The 20,829-nt window shown below is 32.4% G+C and overlaps 2 protein-coding genes across 5 annotated transcripts; both read right to left on the reverse strand.

Annotated features, from left to right (window-relative positions):
- Positions 1–7,492: 7,492 nt before the first annotated feature.
- On the reverse strand, positions 7,493–9,286 carry LOC123913545. The gene has a single exon (XM_045964324.1). It carries the CDS (start codon positions 9,284–9,286, stop codon positions 7,493–7,495), a length of 1,794 nt encoding a protein of 597 aa, XP_045820280.1.
- A 3,375-nt stretch (positions 9,287–12,661) lies between these two features.
- On the reverse strand, positions 12,662–19,358 carry LOC123916595 (transcription repressor KAN1). 4 transcript variants are annotated; one of them, XM_045968088.1, is made up of 6 exons: positions 17,755–19,358; positions 17,327–17,403; positions 16,575–16,620; positions 15,978–16,122; positions 13,659–13,758; positions 12,662–13,107 (listed from the first exon to the last, which is right to left on the reverse strand). In XM_045968088.1, exons 1-6 carry the CDS (start codon positions 18,674–18,676, stop codon positions 12,991–12,993), a joined length of 1,407 nt encoding a protein of 468 aa, XP_045824044.1. In that variant the 5' UTR covers positions 18,677–19,358; the 3' UTR covers positions 12,662–12,990. The 4 variants fall into 4 exon arrangements, with proteins under 4 accessions (XP_045824044.1, XP_045824041.1, XP_045824043.1 ...); XM_045968085.1 differs by having other exon boundaries at positions 15,978–16,131; positions 17,755–19,312; XM_045968087.1 differs by having other exon boundaries at positions 13,659–13,755; positions 15,978–16,131; positions 17,755–19,302.
- Between the last annotated feature and the right edge of the window lie 1,471 nt (positions 19,359–20,829).

Here is a 20,829-nt window from a genome sequence, read left to right on the forward strand (position 1 = left end):
TATTTTTAATTCTTATCCACAAACACATATATTAATTAGAAGATTTCGGCATGCATAAAAAACTAACATTGAAACAAACTTAGACAAACTAAACACGATAAACGAAAACTAAGTATCACATCAGAATCAAATAGTTATAACACATCAAATGAGAACATAGTTTGGATCTTCCGGACGGACAAGGCTAGCAAGGATGGCTTCGACAGATCTTTCGTAGGTGTCAGAAAACCTACGAAAACTAGCACCTATGACAAGGAAATAACCGAAATTAAACGAAAGATTACCGTAATATTGAGCTTTAAATCGCTTTCCAACCCTTAGCATACGTTCCAATCTTGATTTCAAGCCATGAATTGAGGGAAAAACAGATTTGATTTGTGGATCACTTTTGGTAGTGTGGTGATGAAGTACTGGAAGTGATGAAAGATATGATGGGTTACTTTCTATATAGGCTAACTTCGGGTTACAGAAACCGAAGCAGGAAGCGAGCGGGTTTTAGGACCCGAATGTTTTATGCCTTCTGTTGGAATTGCCTTTAAAATGGAAGAAGCAGAAAAACAGGGGATGAAAAACAGAGAGCTGCGCCATGCACAGTGGTTCTTGCGCCATGCGCAATGCGAAATGGAAAATGGTGTTTTGCTGCTGTGTGCTGCGCTATTAGGGCTGAGCATTGGCTGGGTTCGGTCGGTTTCGGGTCCAAAAAAGTCGGGTGACATGAAACCGAACATACAATTATTAGGCCCAATTCCGCCCAACTGTATGCTCGGTTTTACCGGGTTTCAGTTTATACGGTTTGCGGGTTAACCGAATGGGTTAACTCGGTTTTGGGTCACATAAAAAAAAAAACAATCCTGTCAAATTTAAAAATGGGTTGAGCCGAAACCTATAAAAAAATTCTAATCATGTCAAATTTTATAAACTATCATAACAAACAGATTAAACTTAAAAAGACTTAATTAGTAAAATGGTCCCTTAAAGATATTTTTGGTTTCACATTGGTCCCTTAAAGAAAAAAAAGACCGAATAGGTCCCTTAAAGAAAAAAATGTTCAAACAGGTCCCTTAAAGACATCTCTGTTAATCAGTTTGGTCCCTTAAAGACATATCCGTTAATCAGTTTGGTCCTCGAAAAAATGGACGGAAAGGACCAAACTGATTAACAGAGATGTCTTTAAGGGACCTATTCAGACCTTTTTTTCTTTAAGGGACCTATTCGGACCTTTTTTTCTTTAAGGGACCAATGTGAAACAAAAAATATCTTTAAGTGACTATTTTATTAATTAAGCCACTTAAAAACATAATAATAATAATAATAATAATAATAATAATAATAATAATAATAATAGTAATAATAATAATAATAATAATAATAATAATAATAATAATAAAGGATTACATAATGTCATAATCATTAGTAATTGTACATGATTAATAACAATCCTTCATAGAAAGAGGATGTGGACACCTGCTTGGGCTTGATCACACAGTCTAGGGGACTTTAGTTACACCCACATCAAGAGTAATTACTAATAAGTTACAAATTCTTAATTGAAAAAGACAAACATCTAGTAATCCACCATGCTCAATGCAATCCACAAAGGCACAAATAGTCCTTTGATTTGCCTCATCAAGTTCACCAACAATCTACCTCCACCTTCTGTAATAAATAAAATACACATGCAACTATTAAACTCCTAAAATCAAATATATCATACATAATTGTTAAAATAGCCAATTAATGTTAACTTAATAATAAAAATTATACCAATTTGGGCAGCAATAATTGCACAATTGCAGCTTCCTTTCTTTGATCTTCCTATCTCATAATTTGAGGCAAAGTAATCAAAACTGCATACATAACTCAATTCACTCAAAACAAAATTGCATAAATTTGATTGAATAACTCAGTCAAAATAAGAACTGTAGAATTTTTAAAACTGATCCAATTTAACTACTATACCTGCAGTATTTGTAGAATTGCAGCAAGAGAAAATTTGGATAAAACAAGTAAACCTACACCAAAACAGAATTTTAAAACAGATTCGTATAGAATAATATAAATTCAATGAATTTCAAGTATGATAACAAAGAACAATTCACTTTCCAACAAATACTCACAATTTCCAAATAGCAATGAGTGTGTATAGCAAGCAGCAGTAGGTGGGAAGCAAGTCATTATCTGAAAATAATTTGAAAAGTAATTTTTTAATGGAAAAACAATTTTTAAAAAAATAAAAAAGTTTTGGTGTGTTAGAGCTTTTGAGGCTTTTTGCGACCTTATTTTCTGTGGAGGGTTTTTAACACCGGAAAATTTTTGAGTATATTATTAGAAAGTATTTCCATCTTATTAGGTTTTGTTTGATTATATGTTGATATGGATTTCAATTTCCTTTTTAATTTTGAAAGTTTAAATGCAGTTTTACCTCTCATGTTTTGAAAAATGCGGAATTTTACCCCCCTATTTTAAAATGCAGAATTTTACCCCCCCTATTTTATAATTTGTTGGATTTTGCCCCCCACCAAAATTCTGCACAAAATCTGCTTCTGAGCCTCAAGTTCAAAGCTCCGCACAGAACTCAATTTGGATCAATAATTCACAAAAATGATACCGAAACGACCATAATCGAGTTATCTTTCCACAGAATCAAACCCCACTAAATTTAGAGTTACAGAGAGAGATTAATTACCGTTTTAGTGAAGGTCTGTCCAATTACTAATTATGCAGAAATCTATTTGTGATCTTCAAATTCAACATCGTCTACCGAACGCATCGTAATTCCAAATTCGACGAAATTGAAATGACAACAAGGGTAATTTCGTTAGCTTTCCATACATGTAAATAGTATTAAAAAATGAGCTACAGGGTGAGAGGCATGACAAAAATACCAGTAGTAGTTTCATACGATAATTAATTTGAACAGACCTTCACTAAAAAGGTAATTAATCTCTCTCTGTAACTCCAAATTTAGTGGAGTTTGATTCTGTGGAAAACTAACTCGATTTCGGTCGTTTCGGTACCAGTTTAGTGAATTATTGATCCAAATTGAGTTCTGTGAGAAGCTTTGAACTTGAGGCTCAGAAGCAGATTTTGTGCAAAATTTTGGTAAGGGGCAAAATCCAACAAATTATAAAATAGGGGGGGTAAAATTCCGCATTTTAAAATAGGGGGGGTAAAATTCCGCATTTTTCAAAACAGGAGGGGTAAAACTGCATTTAAGCCAATTTTGAATTATACGAAGTTTTTACTATTAATTAATGGTGACTAATCTCTGTCAGGATGTGGAATATTCGAGGTGAGTTATCAATTTTCAACTGAATTTACTTCATACACAAGAGACAAAAATCGGGTATTTGACCACGTGTTTAAAGGAATCAAAATTGTTTAAGGGGCACACAATTCCCTTTCTCTACTGGCCTAGGGATAATGATGAGTAGGGTACTATGGTACCCATCTTCGTAAGGAACAGAGGGAGTCAGAGTTTTTACCTAAGAACCATTTTCAAGATGAAAGTTTCACCTTATCGATCAACCACTCAACATAAAAAGTTTCTTCCGAAAAGAACATGTCATTTCGGAAGTGTTGAAAGTACAAAAGTAAGTATGTTTTTATCGTCTCCACAGGGACTGATGCGATATCGATGCCGTTCAACAATTAATATAATTTCAAGTAAAGGATTTCAAAGATGGTTAATTACGAAAGTTGCGAATACATAAAAATAGTAAAGATGATTAATTTGACAGAGAGATTAAATTGCTGGGATTAGATTTCAATCACTCATTCATACATATTCCCCTAATCAGTTACACAGGTTCTAGTCATCTATCAATATTATCACGTATCGCTCGTCGAACGTTTCCGTGTCCAGATAACGCCGAGATATCTATTGCATCTATTAACCTCCGATGTCTCGGATCGTCAATCAATACAATAGCATTAAGATTCGATACTCTAAGTGAATATTAAACCTAAATTTATGTCTAGAATTTAGAGTTCAATAGATATTATCCTAGTTCTTAGATTCAAAAGGCATATGTCTATAACAATTCAAATCAAAGATTAAAACAATGAAAACAAAGATAACATCAATATTGAGAGACAACTAAAACCATATATAAAACCATATCAATAGAAACACATACTAGTAGAGTAATTTACACCTAATCCCAACAAAAGTGTCTTTAACTACTCATTACCATGATAGTTTTACACAAATAAGAAGAAAAGAGATGAAATAACAACACCGGTTGATTTCTCAAACAGTTGGTGTGCATCCACCGCAGTTTCCTCCGTCGTTCCGAGCTTCACTCCCTGAAGCTACGCGCTAAGCTCTCCTCCCCTGTTTCTTCTAATGTTGGGCGTGTTGTTCTCTGGTGTGTGTGTGAGAATGAATTGGATGGCCGATGTGTTGCCCTTTTATAAGCCTTCAAAACTTCACACTTAAGTATAGTACCGTGCCTTGTCACTTGGTTTAAGAAACATAAGGTTCATAAAGTGGTGCCACTTGACTGCTATGCTGCCACTTGACTGCTATGTTGTTACCCATTTTCTTTTCTTACTTTCTTTGTCATTAAGAATTTGTGCCACTTGACTTAGTTAACCGCCTCTTGCTCTTGGTCTCTAGCTAAGCCACTTGTGTCTTCTTTCTTTTTCTTTTTAAAACCTGTTATATAAATATAACTAATATAATAAAATATAGTATCTATTATACATCAGGAGATATATCAATATATTTAAGTTAATAAGTGAAAATAGCTAAAATACTAATTTGCTAGTAAAGACTAATATTTACAAATAGTTGGAGGTTTTACATCAAATGACTTATAAAATAAGTCAATAAGTGCTTAAAATGTATAGGTAAAATCACTGAAATTTAGCACTTATCAACTCTCCCCAACTTAGAACTTTGTTTGTCCTCAAACAAAAGTCTCAAAATATGGTTCAAACCTCATTGGTGCATGATTCAATCAAGATTTATGATCAATCAAAAACTTTGGATTTAAATCATTTCAAGTTGGCATAATTCAATGCATTGCAAGTTCAAAATCAATCATTCATAATCATCAAAGAATCAAAGCATGAATGTGAAATAGTTTCAAAATTCAAGTAAGATTTCAAACTTTCCAAATCAACAAGACAATCAACTAGAATCACAATTCTCACAAGTGTTTCAACTCAAGGGTGTAGTGTTTCTCTCAATCCAAACAATGTGTTCGCAACAAATCAATTTAAACATGCATCTCAACATAATCACAAAACATGTTATCAATCATGGATCACTAAGGTCTTTCGTAAGATTGTAATGGGGCTAGGCTACAAGAAATCATTGTTTTTCTTTGGATTCAAAAAGCCTTAAGGATAAGAGAGCATAATTCTTGAGAATTTTCATCACATTACATAAGCTATTCATCCGCTTTCACTTTTCCCATTCTTTACTTTTGGTGATTCTTTTGACACAATTTCTTTTCATTTCTTTTTGTAACACATTTTATTTGATTTTCATTTGTGTGTCAAATGACTTTCAATATTTTTCTTTTTCTTTTTCAATCACCATCTTCAACACCTCATATTTTTCAACTTCTTTTTTCTTTTTTTTTTACAAATAACCTCTTTCTCCCCAACTTGTTTTCAACCCTACTTAAACTCAATGCTCAATCATCCTAAGACAAGGGTTAAGTCATTGTTTTTCTTTATTGTGATTCAAGGGTTCAAAATCAAACAAAATTTCAAATTTTTTGGCTTAAGGGGGGTAGCAAAGGATCACACTAACTCACAAGGTAGGTTATTTTGGCTTAAGTAGTTGCACTCAAATAGAAACATGGCCTTGATCATTTCCATGACTTCAAACACATCAAGTAATAGCAAGATTCAGTTAAAATCAACAGAGTTAAACACAATTGTCGGCTCTCAAATATATATACAATGGAAGGTTCACACAATCTCACCCGGCTAGGTCTAAGTGATTCATAATCAATTAATCATGTTCAAAAGGAATGGATGAAATCAAATTGAATAAAGCTACTTAGTTCAAATTCATCCTATCATTCAAAGATAATCACAAAAATTTGACCTCAAACAATGCAATTTGAAAAAAATTATTCTAATCATGCATTTGAATTTGATTAATCACAAACCTAAGCTTTTCAATTCATATGCACATGATATTCAAAAATCAAAAAATTGAACCATTTTTTTAACCATCAAACATGTTCAGACCACAAGAGAAACATATATTAAGATATTCACAAAAAAAAACATAAATTTGACCGAAAGCTATTAAAATAAAGTTCACAGAGTTTTGGAGAGCTTTCAGTCAATCTTTCTCTTGTCAGTTGTCTTGATCTTCTCCACTTCTTTGGTACCAACAACAGCCTGTCTCACCTCCTCCAAGTAAAATGGCCTTTCCATAGGCCATTCCTAATCAGGTATCAAATGCCTCTTTGGTGCCATCTCTGAAACAAATGTTAATATAGCAAATAACACCACACACATGTCTCTCAAGAACACAGCAGAATAGATTCAGAAACTGGTACTTTCGCTAAGCCACAGGAATTTCGCTTAGCGAAATTTACAGACAGAATGGGTGAAAAAGAATTTGCACATACTGCATTCTATGTTTCTATAACAGTTTTTAAGAAGTCAACAAGTGGTATACAGGGCACTTTCTTTACACACTTACCTTCCACATCCCTTAAGCTTAGAAAGATTTGCAATTATGAGCTTACTGAAAGTAAAGTCATGAACTTCAACAAGCAATAATGGTAAGACAACAAGTGATGACCACTAAGTTAAGATTTAACAGTTCATGTCTTTTAGGAATTGCAAACATGATGTTCAAATAAGCAACAATGAAACACAGTTGTCACATGATTCTAATGTCAGTTCAAGATTAAGAGTTTTGTATCCATGCCTTTAAAATAACTCATGAAAGTCAAGACATAGCACAAAAGAAATTTGTCAAATTCAACTTTAAAATAGCACAAGTTAAAGCAACCAAATCAACATTCCAGCTTAGTGAAAGTAACCCTGTCATAAGTGCATATTTCCACAATCAACAAAGACCAGTTGAAGCATAATACACTTTCAAAATCTGCTTAAAGGCAGCAACCTCAAATTCATAAACATGGTGTTTCCTAGATAAGCAACAAAACTTCACAATGCCTTCAATATCAATGAAATCAGAAAATGAGATAAAGGGATAGGTGGTTTAATGTTCTAATGTGGAAGCTATGAATGTTGCTGCTTTAAAAATTCAGAATTGCACAATTCACTTAGCCATGGAAATTTAGCTTAGCAAATGCAACACACATGACAAAAAAAAATAGAACTTTCACACCAGAAGTAATGGTTCCAATTTTTGGATCTTTTAAAACCTTTCAAAATATGCCTAAGTGCAGTAAAATTATAATTTGCAGAATTTAAATAGTAAAGATAGAAAATTGGGTTGCCTCCCAATAAGCGCTTGGTTAACGTCGGTAGCTCGACGCCTGATATGTTAGGGTGGCCAAAACGAAACGGAAAGAACATCATCCATAGTCTTCAATTTGTTCGGAAGGAACTCCATGAATTTGAAGTAGAGATGATGTGGAGTCCATGTCCTCCCGAGCTGATTTTGATTGAACAAGGCACGAAAGGATTCTACGACTTCATCAATTTCGGCCTTGTTAACTTTAACCCTCTCTTGGTTATTTTCTTCTTCTTTTTCAACTAATTTCTCTTTTTCTTCTCCCTCATCCTGATCTTTCACCTCAACAACAACTTTCTCTAATTTTTCATTTTCTTCAATGACTTTCTCCTCAATGACTATTTTCTTGGTAGGAGCAGGTGGGTCAGGAAGCTTTATTTTATAAGGACTATTCATACAAGTTCCTTCCTCACTAAATAATTTCTCCACATTGTGTTCAAACACCTCTTCATTTCCTTGTTCCTCTCCATTATCAACATTTGCTTTTTTTTCATTTTCATTTTCAACTAATTCTTCCTCTTTATTCTTTTCTTCTATTTCCTTCTCACTTTCTTCTTTCTCCCCCTCTGGTTTTTCTTTCAACTCAACAACATCATCTGTCTCGGTTTCTAAATTGTCACCAATCACTTTATCGCTCCTAGTTGAAATGGATTTGCAGCGTTCCTTCAGGTTAGTTTCAGTGTTGGCAGTAAATGTTCCTCCTTGCATATTAGCCATCTGACCAAGTTGATTCTCCACATTTCTCATTGCGGCATCATTGCAACTATGGTAATGTTGGTTTTGTTGCGGAGGATACTGGTTGTAGTTCTCATACTGATGTTGCATGTTAGACGGTCCAGCACCTTGCCTCCACCCCTGGTCATAATTTGAATTATTCCATCTCTGATAACCAGTGTTGTTCTGGTACTGTCCATGTCTCTGCTGATTTCCCATAAAGTTCACTTCCTCATTTGATGGAGGACAATGACCTGTTGGATGGTCTCCCGTACACGGCTCACAATATGCAACTTGCTTGGCTTTACTTGATCCTTCCTGCAAGGTGATCAGTTTAGACATCTGCTTTGAAAGTTCTTCCACAGTGTTTGTAAGAAGCTTGTTCTGAGCCAACATAGCATCCGATGTATCAAGTTCAAGGATTCCTGGCTTCCTTTGTGATGGATTCATGTTGTATTCACCTTGACGATCGCTAAGTGCCATTTTTTCAATAATAGCTATTGCGTCTTCAGCACCTTTTGACATTAAGGAACCACCAGCAGCTACATCTAAGAAAAGTTTTGATTGATGTTGAAGTCCGTTGCGGAACATATGAATTTGAGTAAGATCATTGAAATCATGGTTATGGCATCTTCTCAACATAGACTTGTACCGCTCCCATGCTTCGCAAAGTGTTTCATTGGACCCTTGGGAAAATACAACAATAGCGATCTTGGCTTCCATGAACTTACTATGTGGATAGAACCTGTTCAGAAATGTTTCCTCAAGTGCGTTCCAATCGGTCATAATCTGAGCCGGTTGGTCCAAGTACCAATCTTTTGCTTTCCCGGTCAGTGAATGAGGAAACATTCTCATGAACACATTTTCTTCTTCCGCTTCAGTTACTCCGAGCGTATCAGCGATCTCATAAAACTTGACAAGATGATTGTATGGATCCTCATGGTCTAAACCTGCAAAAGGGTTAGTATATAAGATTTGAAGGAGTCCAGGTTTTATCTCTATTTGTCTGGTATTTTTCAGAGGTCCGACAATGTGGGCTAGCCGTCTTGGGTTGTTGTGACAAGGCATTACACCACCACCTTTGTTGTTGTTATAACCATGGTCAGTCATGGTTTATGTCACTTTGGAGAATCTGAAATAGAAATAGCTAACAAGAACTACTTTGTCTAGCAAAGAGGGGTTAGGATAAAAAAAAACACAGATTATATACAATATAAACAAATATGTACAAATACTTAAAAGAATATAAATTGTTGCGGTACTCCAATATCTAAACGCCAGTCCCCGGCAACGGCGCCATTTTGTTGAAAGTACAAAAGTAAGTATGTTTTTATCGTCTCCACAGGGACTGATGCGATATCGATGCCGTTCAACAATTAATATAATTTCAAGTAAAGGATTTCAAAGATGGTTAATTACGAAAGTTGCGAATACATAAAAATAGTAAAGATGATTAATTTGACAGAGAGATTAAATTGCTGGGATTAGATTTCAATCACTCATTCATACATATTCCCCTAATCAGTTACACAGGTTCTAGTCATCTATCAATATTATCACGTATCGCTCGTCGAACGTTTCCGTGTCCAGATAACGCCGAGATATCTATTGCATCTATTAACCTCCGATGTCTCGGATCGTCAATCAATACAATAGCATTAAGATTCGATACTCTAAGTGAATATTAAACCTAAATTTATGTCTAGAATTTAGAGTTCAATAGATATTATCCTAGTTCTTAGATTCAAAAGGCATATGTCTATAACAATTCAAATCAAAGATTAAAACAATGAAAACAAAGATAACATCAATATTGAGAGACAACTAAAACCATATATAAAACCATATCAATAGAAACACATACTAGTAGAGTAATTTACACCTAATCCCAACAAAAGTGTCTTTAACTACTCATTACCATGATAGTTTTACACAAATAAGAAGAAAAGAGATGAAATAACAACACCGGTTGATTTCTCAAACAGTTGGTGTGCATCCACCGCAGTTTCCTCCGTCGTTCCGAGCTTCACTCCCTGAAGCTACGCGCTAAGCTCTCCTCCCCTGTTTCTTCTAATGTTGGGCGTGTTGTTCTCTGGTGTGTGTGTGAGAATGAATTGGATGGCCGATGTGTTGCCCTTTTATAAGCCTTCAAAACTTCACACTTAAGTATAGTACCGTGCCTTGTCACTTGGTTTAAGAAACATAAGGTTCATAAAGTGGTGCCACTTGACTGCTATGCTGCCACTTGACTGCTATGTTGTTACCCATTTTCTTTTCTTACTTTCTTTGTCATTAAGAATTTGTGCCACTTGACTTAGTTAACCGCCTCTTGCTCTTGGTCTCTAGCTAAGCCACTTGTGTCTTCTTTCTTTTTCTTTTTAAAACCTGTTATATAAATATAACTAATATAATAAAATATAGTATCTATTATACATCAGGAGATATATCAATATATTTAAGTTAATAAGTGAAAATAGCTAAAATACTAATTTGCTAGTAAAGACTAATATTTACAAATAGTTGGAGGTTTTACATCAAATGACTTATAAAATAAGTCAATAAGTGCTTAAAATGTATAGGTAAAATCACTGAAATTTAGCACTTATCAGGAAGTTTCAGATAGTCCACACAATAGTTGATTAACATCCACCCCAGTCTATTTTTCCTACTCATACACATGCCCAAGAAAACCTCAAAACACCTAGGATACCACATGGAGACACTCACTCAACAACCAACCAACCAACTAAGGATATCATGCTAGACAAATGAGATTTGGTAGCAAGAACTGAACAAGTGATCAACTGACTCAAACTCTAAACCACATAAAACACAAATGTAAGCACCAACATATGTAATGGCACCCTATCCTGAAGAAGTTTCCAAGAGAATACCGCAACTTTTAAATGGGCTCACGTTTTCCACACTTTTGGGAGTAACCATGTTTCATCTTAAGAGAAAAACAGCTTATCAGTTGTGGACTGACGAATGACCAAGTAAACCGACTTTACTAAGAAGTAACGTAACCACTTGAATATGCTTCCAACAACAAGAATAAACTGCTACGGAGATTGGTGAGTCGTTCAAAATAAATGATCATAATCATATCCGTGGTTTATCAGATGGCGTACTCGATAACGTACTCGAAATTTTGTTTTTTTTAAAACAATTGGAATACTCCTTTGATACATGCAACCACATATCAACGTAACGGTACATATTAATTAAGCCATTTTAACTATTGGTTCTTCAGAGTACAATAGTATTAATAAGATAATTAAAGGCGACCAAAATAAAGAAATATATGATGTTTATTGGTGGGAAAAAAAGAAAAAAAAAACACAAAGAATTAGGTCATATCTTTACATAATACTCCCTCCGGTCCTATATATAAGGAACACATTGAGAAAAACACACATACCAAGGAGACTTATTTTTTTATTAAAATTTCTAAAATGATATGTGTTATTCCAAAATTAACCTTGAGAATGTGTTTGTGTAATTAATGCATAACGTTGGAATATGTTGCATTTTACACAATTTAATAAGGATATATAAGGGATTATCTATTTAATAAAGAATAAATTTAAAGAGTGTTTCTTATAAAAAAAGACAAAAAAAATTTTCCAAAGTGTTTCTTATATATAGGACCAGAGGGAGTATTCAATAGTAAAACTATGCAATATTCTGAATTTTCTTTTGATCGACCTTCCATGCTACATCAACTAAAAAATTGTAACAAATCCCATATGTTATTGTTAATTTTTTCTTAGAATAGTAAAAAATTGTAAAAAATCCCATGTGTTATTGTTAATTTCTTTTTATTATTGTAAAAAATTGTAACTTTCTTTTGATCGGCCTCCCATACTACATAGACGAAATGACAAAGCCATTGAAAATTCATACACAAAGTGGAGAGACCGATGTTCGAACTCCAATCATGGCGTCCAACACTAGCAATTTTTTTCTTTTTAACCATTAGAATTAAGATCCTAATTATCTCCTTTCTAGTATAATACTCCCTCTGTCCCAAAATATAAGGACTAATTGACAACTGCACACATACAAATACTTAATTTTGATTACGAATATCTTTAATTGTATATTAGTACAAATTATAGAAATTTGATATTTTGAAAATTATACAAATTATATGATAATATTTACATTTATATATTTTTATAAAAATACGATCAAAACAAGTCATACGAATAGTACATTTAGTCAAATGAGTTCTTATAAAATGAGACGGAGGGAGTAGTATTATTAATCAAAAATAGGTTCTTAACTAGACGAACCAAGTAAGAATTTGGTGTTGGAGATACTTTTATTTTCAGAGTGTTACATTGAAGTTTTGATTATTTATTACATGAAAATAGTATAGTAAGTGCAAAGAGAGATAGTATATACGCAAAATTGTAGTAATTGATAGAGCAAGAGGAAAATGATAAAACTAGTTTAACCAAAATAAAAGTTTACTATTAATTTTCTTCCCCTCCTTTATATCTCTCTTCCTTGTTCTACTACATATGCAGCTACATCATCACCTTCTCCTCACCAATAAATAAAAAATAAATACAAGAAAAAAGCTAAACAAAATTGTTCATGAACTCAGAAAATTACTTCTGAAATTATGGAACTTAGTAGAAACTATGTAGGGCTTTTTTTTTTCTTCTTCTCCTTCACACCAATTTATATATAGCTAATACATCTCTGCATGATGAAGTTATGTCATATTGTGGATTGTAATTAAATGAATGCAAAAGTAAAATAGAGACAACTAGTTAATTAATATGGGAAACAAAGGAAATTAATTAGGCTTGTCCTTTGCCATTCCAATCTGGTATGCCTAATGTGAACTCCAAGCTTGGGTTCTTACACTCTAAATTAGATCCTGACAAATTGTTCTTCAGTTGATTTGAATCACATTCCTGTAAAGGAAACAATCATTTGTAAATCAAATATAATATATAAAAATAATTTAACTTGTATATGCATTAATTGGTAGTGTTAAAATACTAATTTACATATGTATTTGTTAATTATTTAATATATATATTGTCACATTATTTCATGAATAAAGCTTCGTAACGAACTTGTACCAAAAAAAAAAAAAACTTTATAACGAACTTAGATTTCCTGTTGTCGGAGATTTTTAGCATTAACGCATTCAGAACATTGGTAGCCAGTCCAAAATATACAAATTCACATTTTCTCTTATAATTCAAAAAAATTGAGCTTGAATTAAATACAATCTTGATCGAGCAATCACTGATATCCCAAATCCATGATGTGGGAAATCTCGATTGTAGAGAATCCAAATTCTTTCATAATCATAACTTGTTATACTCGTTAATGAAGTGGCATATACATAATTAAATGCATATACAAAACAACTTAATTAACACTCACAATGTATAGAAATGAAAATCACATATGAAAATATTTATTGAAACAACGAGACTAAATCCATTATTTATACCTGAATTTGATGCCCTCCTGATATAGGTTGCGATTGGAAGATAGTTGGTCTGAAACCTTCTACGTCGTTAGAACTAGTTGGTGGCCATGGTTCTCTACTACTGGTCATAATTTAATTAAGATGAAAACAACACAACCAAAAGAAAAATTGCATCAGTTCAATATCCCGTATCTTTTTTTTTTTTTTTTGCAACGACGAATACCAACAAGATGAATAACAAAGCCAAGCAAAAAGAGAAGTGATTTAACACGCGTTGATGGCAATGAAAAGAAACTCCATTATATATCACAAGTTCTCAACAACAATTCTGTGAAGTTGACTGCACTGCAGTCACTAAATCTGGACCATCCGATCAAGATCAGACGGCTCAGTATAAAATCTGATCTTAAACTTTGGACTGTCTGATCTTAATCAGACGGACTGGACATGGCCGACTGCATTGCAGTCACTAAATTGCTGACGGCCCTAAACCCAAATCCGATAAACTATGACCCAGTTCGAGAAAGGATCACAATTCAGAATTTAGAGAAAAAGCTAAAAATAAAAGGAATTGATTATTATAATAATTTATTGATTTCCATCATGAAATCATACAATTTAAGTTGATTCACATAATAGTTAAGTCACATTCCACATATATAGTTGCAATGGCATCAAACAAATTAACATACTATACATTTCTTTCTAATTAAAATAAACGAGTCATTATTCTTTTAATCTCTAGTTTGGTGAAGAATGAAAAAAACCATTCATATTATAATATTAATATGGTTAGGCAAGTCACATGCCAAATTGCCAATTGCACTACCACTATTGTTTACTTAATGAGACTTGTAAGTGGTAATTTGTTTGAGTAACAATGAGATATTTCATGTTTACTTAAGGTAATGTTTTTCAATCATGATAGAAAGTAGCCAATATGTGTTAATAAATTTTTTAATATATTCAGAAATTAATTACCAAATAAGTGAAAGACATGCCTCTCAATTTTTCAAAAATCATGGTTACCAATTTACCATAAAGGTAGAACTGGACATGCATATGAACTTAGATTATTGCAGAGAATGTCGAGTGTCAACATCAAAATAGTTAACAATAAGTAAGATTTTTACATAAAGCAGCTTGAGGACAAAATAAATTAAATCAATAACATTTACATACTACTTTATTTCAAATTAATTAAACTTGTTTACCCATTTCATTTTAAATCAATATTTTGCTTTTATTCCTTTGGAAGAAAAATTGTAAGTACAATTGTTTGCTTATGTCTTTTCTATGAACCATGACCGTGAAATTTAAGATACACTCTTTCCAGTTTTATATATAAGAATTTTTTGTTGGTTCATTTAATAACTAATGTATTTAATTTATATATAATTTAAATCAATATATATTAGTTATCGAATAAATCTAAAAAATAAATTTTTATTTATATATGAGATCTAACATATTATAAGATCGACTTGGTGTCTGAAGTAAGAGAGTTGATGAGTGGCAGTAAAATATACAAGTGTATAGCAATTAATGTATTATCAAAATATACTATTACTCTTATAGATATTGCTAATAACAATGTAACTTGGAGGAATACACGGTCAATATGAAGGACTTAATTAATCATTTGGGTTTTATGTAATCAACGGGTGCAGAAATCAAGAGCTATATATATTTAACAATATCATGGTTAATTATGATCAAATAAGCATTTTCTCAAAAACATAAATCAAATAAGCATTGAAATTTGAAATATGTAGAAGGAGACAAACATACACACATAAGTCAAAGGGAGAAGAGAAAAAAAAAAGTGAATTATGAAGCTTTGGGTTGCTTTCCTTTTTATCTTAACTAATTAAGATTTCATTATGTCTTGTAGCATACTTTTGTTATATGAATCCACCAAAGGTGTAACATATAAATAAGTTGAAAAAAATTCTCTAAGGTACAAAGAAAAAAGAAAGAAGAAAATGAAACACACAAGTTTAAAGCAAAAGCTGCCACAAGAACCCTTTTTATTCTTCATAAAAAAGAGTGTTGTGGACGTGGGTTTGCATTGATTTGATTTCAATAAGTGATTCATGCAAAACCAAAAGTAAATCAATCGATCAACTCGCACACACTCCTTAGATTAGACATGTTTCAGTATTTGACATGCACGATAAACATTGAATTATGTCATTTTTATTAAAATTATTTTTGATGTCGTGTTTGCGTCTGTGCTTGATAGAAATCAACAAAGTCGGTGTCTAAAAATTTAAATTAATCAATTAATTATCTATATAAGCACATTAGAGAAATTGGAACATTGGAAAATAATGTTACCTTGAAGAGTTACTCCATAAAGTAGTGGTGGAAGAGTAATCCATATCTTGTTGTAATGGCCTATCTGTTAATCCTCTTTGGTCTGAAAATTGACGAATTCCACCATTGCTTCCAATTTGAGGCACATCATCTTCTCCAGATCCATCTGAAAAGCCTAATCCAAATGTTAATTTAATTATAATTATTCCAAAATTAACTTATTTAATTGAAAGTTAGAGTACATGCATGCACACACATCTAGTAATTTCTTTTTTTTTTAAAAAAAATTAGAGCAATTTTTAATTTTTTTTTTAAGTTTTTGTTTATATGTCTAAGGGAAAAGCCTTAAAAGTAGTTAACCATATACTAGAAGAACAGTTTAAAGGTAAGTAATTCAGAGAGCATAGAAAGAAGGGTATTTACGGTAAAATAAAAAGTAACCGTGGAAAAAAAAAAGGTCTGAAAAGAATAAGGTAGTAAGTCACAAGTGATGACATTCTCCTAAATAAAAAAGAAAGAAATTAAAGAAAAAAATAATTGACTAAAAGATAGAAATTAATACCAACTTAGGATTAATTAAGGGAAAGAAATGGTTGAAGATTGAGCAATACGAATTACCTGAAGAAGCTGCAGGTTTGTCAGTTGTCTTAACAGTTCGATACATCTGTTAATTAAGAAGAACAAATCACAAAATTAACAAAACATCATAGTATACATTAATTACAAACCCATTTCCACAATGCAAAACATGAAATAAACTCACATGAAATTAGCATACACATATATCCAAAAATTATTATGAACCTATATTAGTCTGTAAGCAAAATTTTGTCTAACAAAAATCGTTACATCTGTCATCTGGTCCAAAGTTTGGACCACCTGATATATGAATTTCTGTTGATCTAACTTTTTCTTATATTTAAAATCAGATGAAATATTATAGGAATACTATTTTTCACCGGAGAGAAAAAATATAAATAAATTAAATAAATCACATTTAGATCCCAAAATTTTCATGTTATTTTCTCTCTAGCTAGGTCTCACCATCATCTTATCTCATATGGATTGTCTGGTTTGATAATAAGGTTATAATAAGAGATTGTTGCATTATTGGAAAATGATGACTTTTTTTTGTTATTGTCAGTTTCTCTCTCTTTCTTTCTTTCTTTCTATGACTATAATCAGAGACTGTGTCATGTCTGGTCGTCTCAGATGATAAAGTCTTCTTCATAGCTTACTATACTTAATTACTATCCACTCCAACACATTCATTCATTCATTCACTCATTCACTGCTTTTATAATTCATTGGCTTTTGTGCCCTTCATTTTAATTCAATTTATACACCAAGATAGAGAAACAAAACCTTACCTGCAAATGACTTTTTACATGAGCTAATGTGAGATCTTTCACATCCATTAGTTCCAATACTGACTTTGGTGTTGCTCCTAAAATTCAACATCTAAATAACATTAGCCCAAATGCCTATAACATCATCAAACACAATAAAACAAAAATCTATTTTTTTTTTTTTTTTTAAGATAAGATAACACCCACCTAATAGTCTCACTCTCTTAACTAGTACTTATACTAGTAGTATATCAAACAAAAACTCTTTATTTATTTTTTTCATTAAAAGAATGTTAACAAAATTAAATCTTTTTTTTCGAAAAAAAATAATATAGAACATTCTAAAAAATTTGAGTTAAAATCAATTGTAAAATGATCGTTAATGTCAGATTATTAATGAAAAAAATTGTATTTCTCAAAGGAAGAAAAAAAGAAGAAGAAATGTTTACTTTCATGACCGCCGAGGAGCTCAACAGCGTGAACGAATCGAGCATGGAGAGTACTCGTCCATCTCATTCTTGGAGCTCTCATGCTTCTCTTTGTAGGTAACTTTGGCAAAAACCTTGATCTCATCATAGATGCTTCTGAGGCTCCAAGTCCAACACTACCATAGTGTGAGTGATGGTGATGATGATGATGGTGCAATGGATATTGATGTGATTTGAAAGGTTCGTTATTAAACCTTGTGGCTACAGCGGCTCTGTAAGCCGCTGCAGAGCCACTAGAGTTTAAAAACGACATAGGATCTAAACCTCCTGGAGTGATGTAGGGGGAAAGAGGAGAAGAAGACGAAGAAGGAGACGGTGTTGGTGAATTAGGCATATGGTGATATAAACACATCTTGGGATCTTTTTCTCTTGAATGTTCCATGGCCGGTAAAAAAGGAAATGAACGGTTGTGATACACCGGAATCCCTTTAATTGGTCTCAAAGCTTCCGATGATGATGACATATCAAGCAATGAAACACCATAATTTATGTGATTCATGTGAGATGAATTAGGACTTGTACTAATTGGTGTTGTTGTTGAAGTTGTAGAGTTGTGGTGATGTTGGAGGTGAGGAAAGTAAGGGTTATGTGGTTGTTGTTGTGGTGACGGTTGTGGTTGTTCTTGAGCTCCACCACCAACACCGCCGCTAAAATTTCTTCCAAGAGATAGTTCAGTGTGAGCTTGAGCCTGAGCCTGAGTTTGAGCCAAAGTTCTTGAAGAAATGAAATTAGTACTTGATGAATTGTGAGCATCATAATTAAGTAGTTGATGAGTTGAGTTATTGTTGCAAATCAAAGAAGAAGAAGTACTTGGTGGACTTATATGAAGAGAAAGATCAGGTGGTGTTGAAGTTGGTTCAATGAAAATCCCTTCCAAGGGCATCTTCTTTAGAAACAATTTTCTACCTTGATGGTTGCAAAATATATATAGATGAAAAACAATAGCTTTTTTTTTTCTTCCTTTTATTAAAATAAACAAAAAAAAAAAGAAAGAAATTAAAGTGCAATATTCACAAGCAAGAAACTATGCAATCCTTTTGTTTTTGTTCTTCAACACACACAATAAGGACTTTTTTTGTTCTTTGTTTTCTTTTTTTAGGCTTTCCTTTGGAAAGAATCTGGAAAGCTAGCTAACTCTCTAGCTATATAATATATATCTAAGAAGAAAACCTTGTGCTATAGCTTTTGAATAAAATAAGATAGAAAAATTTGAAGCAAAAAAAAAAAAACAAGATTAGAGAGAGAAAGTTAAGTTGAAAAAGAAGAATATGTCATAGCAATGTTTAGCAAATAAAAAAAAAAAGAGAAAGAGTCAAGAGAAAGAAGAAGAGACAGTGAAAGAAAGTTTGATGAGAGAGAGAGAGAGAGAGAGAGAGAGGAGACTAGTGTTGTGGAAATGTTTAGGGGAGAGAAGAAGGATGGAAAGGAATGGAAGGGAAGGAAATTAGTAAATTATTATTTATTTTTTTGGTGAGAAAGAAATGAAATGGAAAAGAATTAAAATATTCCAGAAAGGTATGGAAAAGAAAACAGGTGGATTTGAGTTTTGTTTTCCTCGAGAGTATATCTTGGAAAATGACACTAGTGAGACGTATGAATGATAAACAAACAAACAAACATTTTTTTAAATGTTTTAGGAATATTAATAATATTTACAAATCAGACCATTAGAATTTAGAGGATAAGAAGACTTTATAATTTTTTTTATATAAGTTAGAATCATGAAGACTAATAAACTACATTCTTTTTTCTTTTTGACAATTAGTAAACTACAATCTTAGAAAAATATATATATTAAATTGTACATATGATAGGAATCCAAATAAAATAAGAGAGAGAGATGGAGTTTGAATTTTATAAACATGTATGTGATATTTAATTATTATTTTTTTTTTGTAAATAAATTTAATTGAATTGAGTTATAGGTAGTCAAGGACTCACCAAATTTATATAGTAGGGTCATAACTTAGACGAAATCTTTAATTTTATATATTAAATGACATTATTATTTTTTTCTTGAGGTAATTAAATGACTTCATAACTATGAAAAAATTAGAATATAGATATTATGACATGTGATTATATTTCAAAAAAAAGAATCTATTGGTTTTTTTTTACACACTAAAAAAGAATCTATTGGTCAACGATATTTATCTTTACTTCTTTACTTACTATAAAAGATAGAAGTTGCAACCCTAATTGGATGACATCATACATGATGTCATTGGAAACCCTAACTCTTAAAAAATCTTATCCATCATGGTCAACCATCTCTTGACACCTATAAGCATGTGTGGGCCTATCATGTGTGTAGTGATATGACAAGTGTGTCATGATCTTTGCACTTAGTGCCTTATGTCATGTGTGATGGATTGAAGTTGCAACCCTAATTGAATGACACCATATATACATGTTGTCATTGAAAATCCTAACTCCTTAAAAAACCTTATCCATCATGACCAACCATCTCTTGACACCTATAAGCATGTGTGAGCCTATCATGTGTAGTCCAATAGTGATATGACAAGTGTGTCATGATCTTTGCACTTAGTGCCTTATGTCATATGTGATGCAATAAGTCCAATACTCATGTGACAATTGTGTCATGATAATTACTCAAGAAGCTTTTGGAACCTCCATCATGCATGCATTGACCACATATATCTTCTTCAAGCCAAATGACATTTTAATCAGGTGACGAGTAGTGCTTCTACTTCATTCTCTACTATCCATCCATGGTTTTGCATAATACCATTTGTTATGTTTCTTCTCTACTATCCATCTATAGTTTTGCATAATACTATTTGTTATGTTTCTCACATATCCTCATTGCATTGCAAGTGTAAGAATTTCATTGACTTTAAAAGCTTCACTTAGCATCCATCTATCCTCTTCACTTTCAAACACTCTATATAAACTCATTTCAATCAATCAAATACACACACTAACTTAACATTTCATTCATCACCCCCACTCTCACCCACACACACCACACACATCAATTTTTTATCTCTTTCACAACCTACATCACATTAA

This window comes from Trifolium pratense, linkage group LG3 (genome assembly GCF_020283565.1).
Source record: "Trifolium pratense cultivar HEN17-A07 linkage group LG3, ARS_RC_1.1, whole genome shotgun sequence".
Classification (NCBI taxonomy): Eukaryota; Viridiplantae; Streptophyta; class Magnoliopsida; order Fabales; family Fabaceae; genus Trifolium; species Trifolium pratense.

Coding starts and splice junctions, on each gene's coding strand:
- LOC123913545 (XM_045964324.1), bottom strand. CDS start 9,286: ATGACTGACCATGGTTATAACAACAACAAAGGTGGTGGTGTAATGCCT.
- LOC123916595 (XM_045968085.1), bottom strand. CDS start 18,676: ATGCCCTTGGAAGGGATTTTCATTGAACCAACTTCAACACCACCTGAT. Junction 16,132..16,574: donor CAAACCTGCAGCTTCTTCAG/GTAATTCGTATT, acceptor CATTTGGATTAG/GCTTTTCAGATGGATCTGGA. Junction 13,759..15,977: donor TTATGGAGTAACTCTTCAAG/GTAACATTATTT, acceptor AATTATGACCAG/TAGTAGAGAACCATGGCCAC.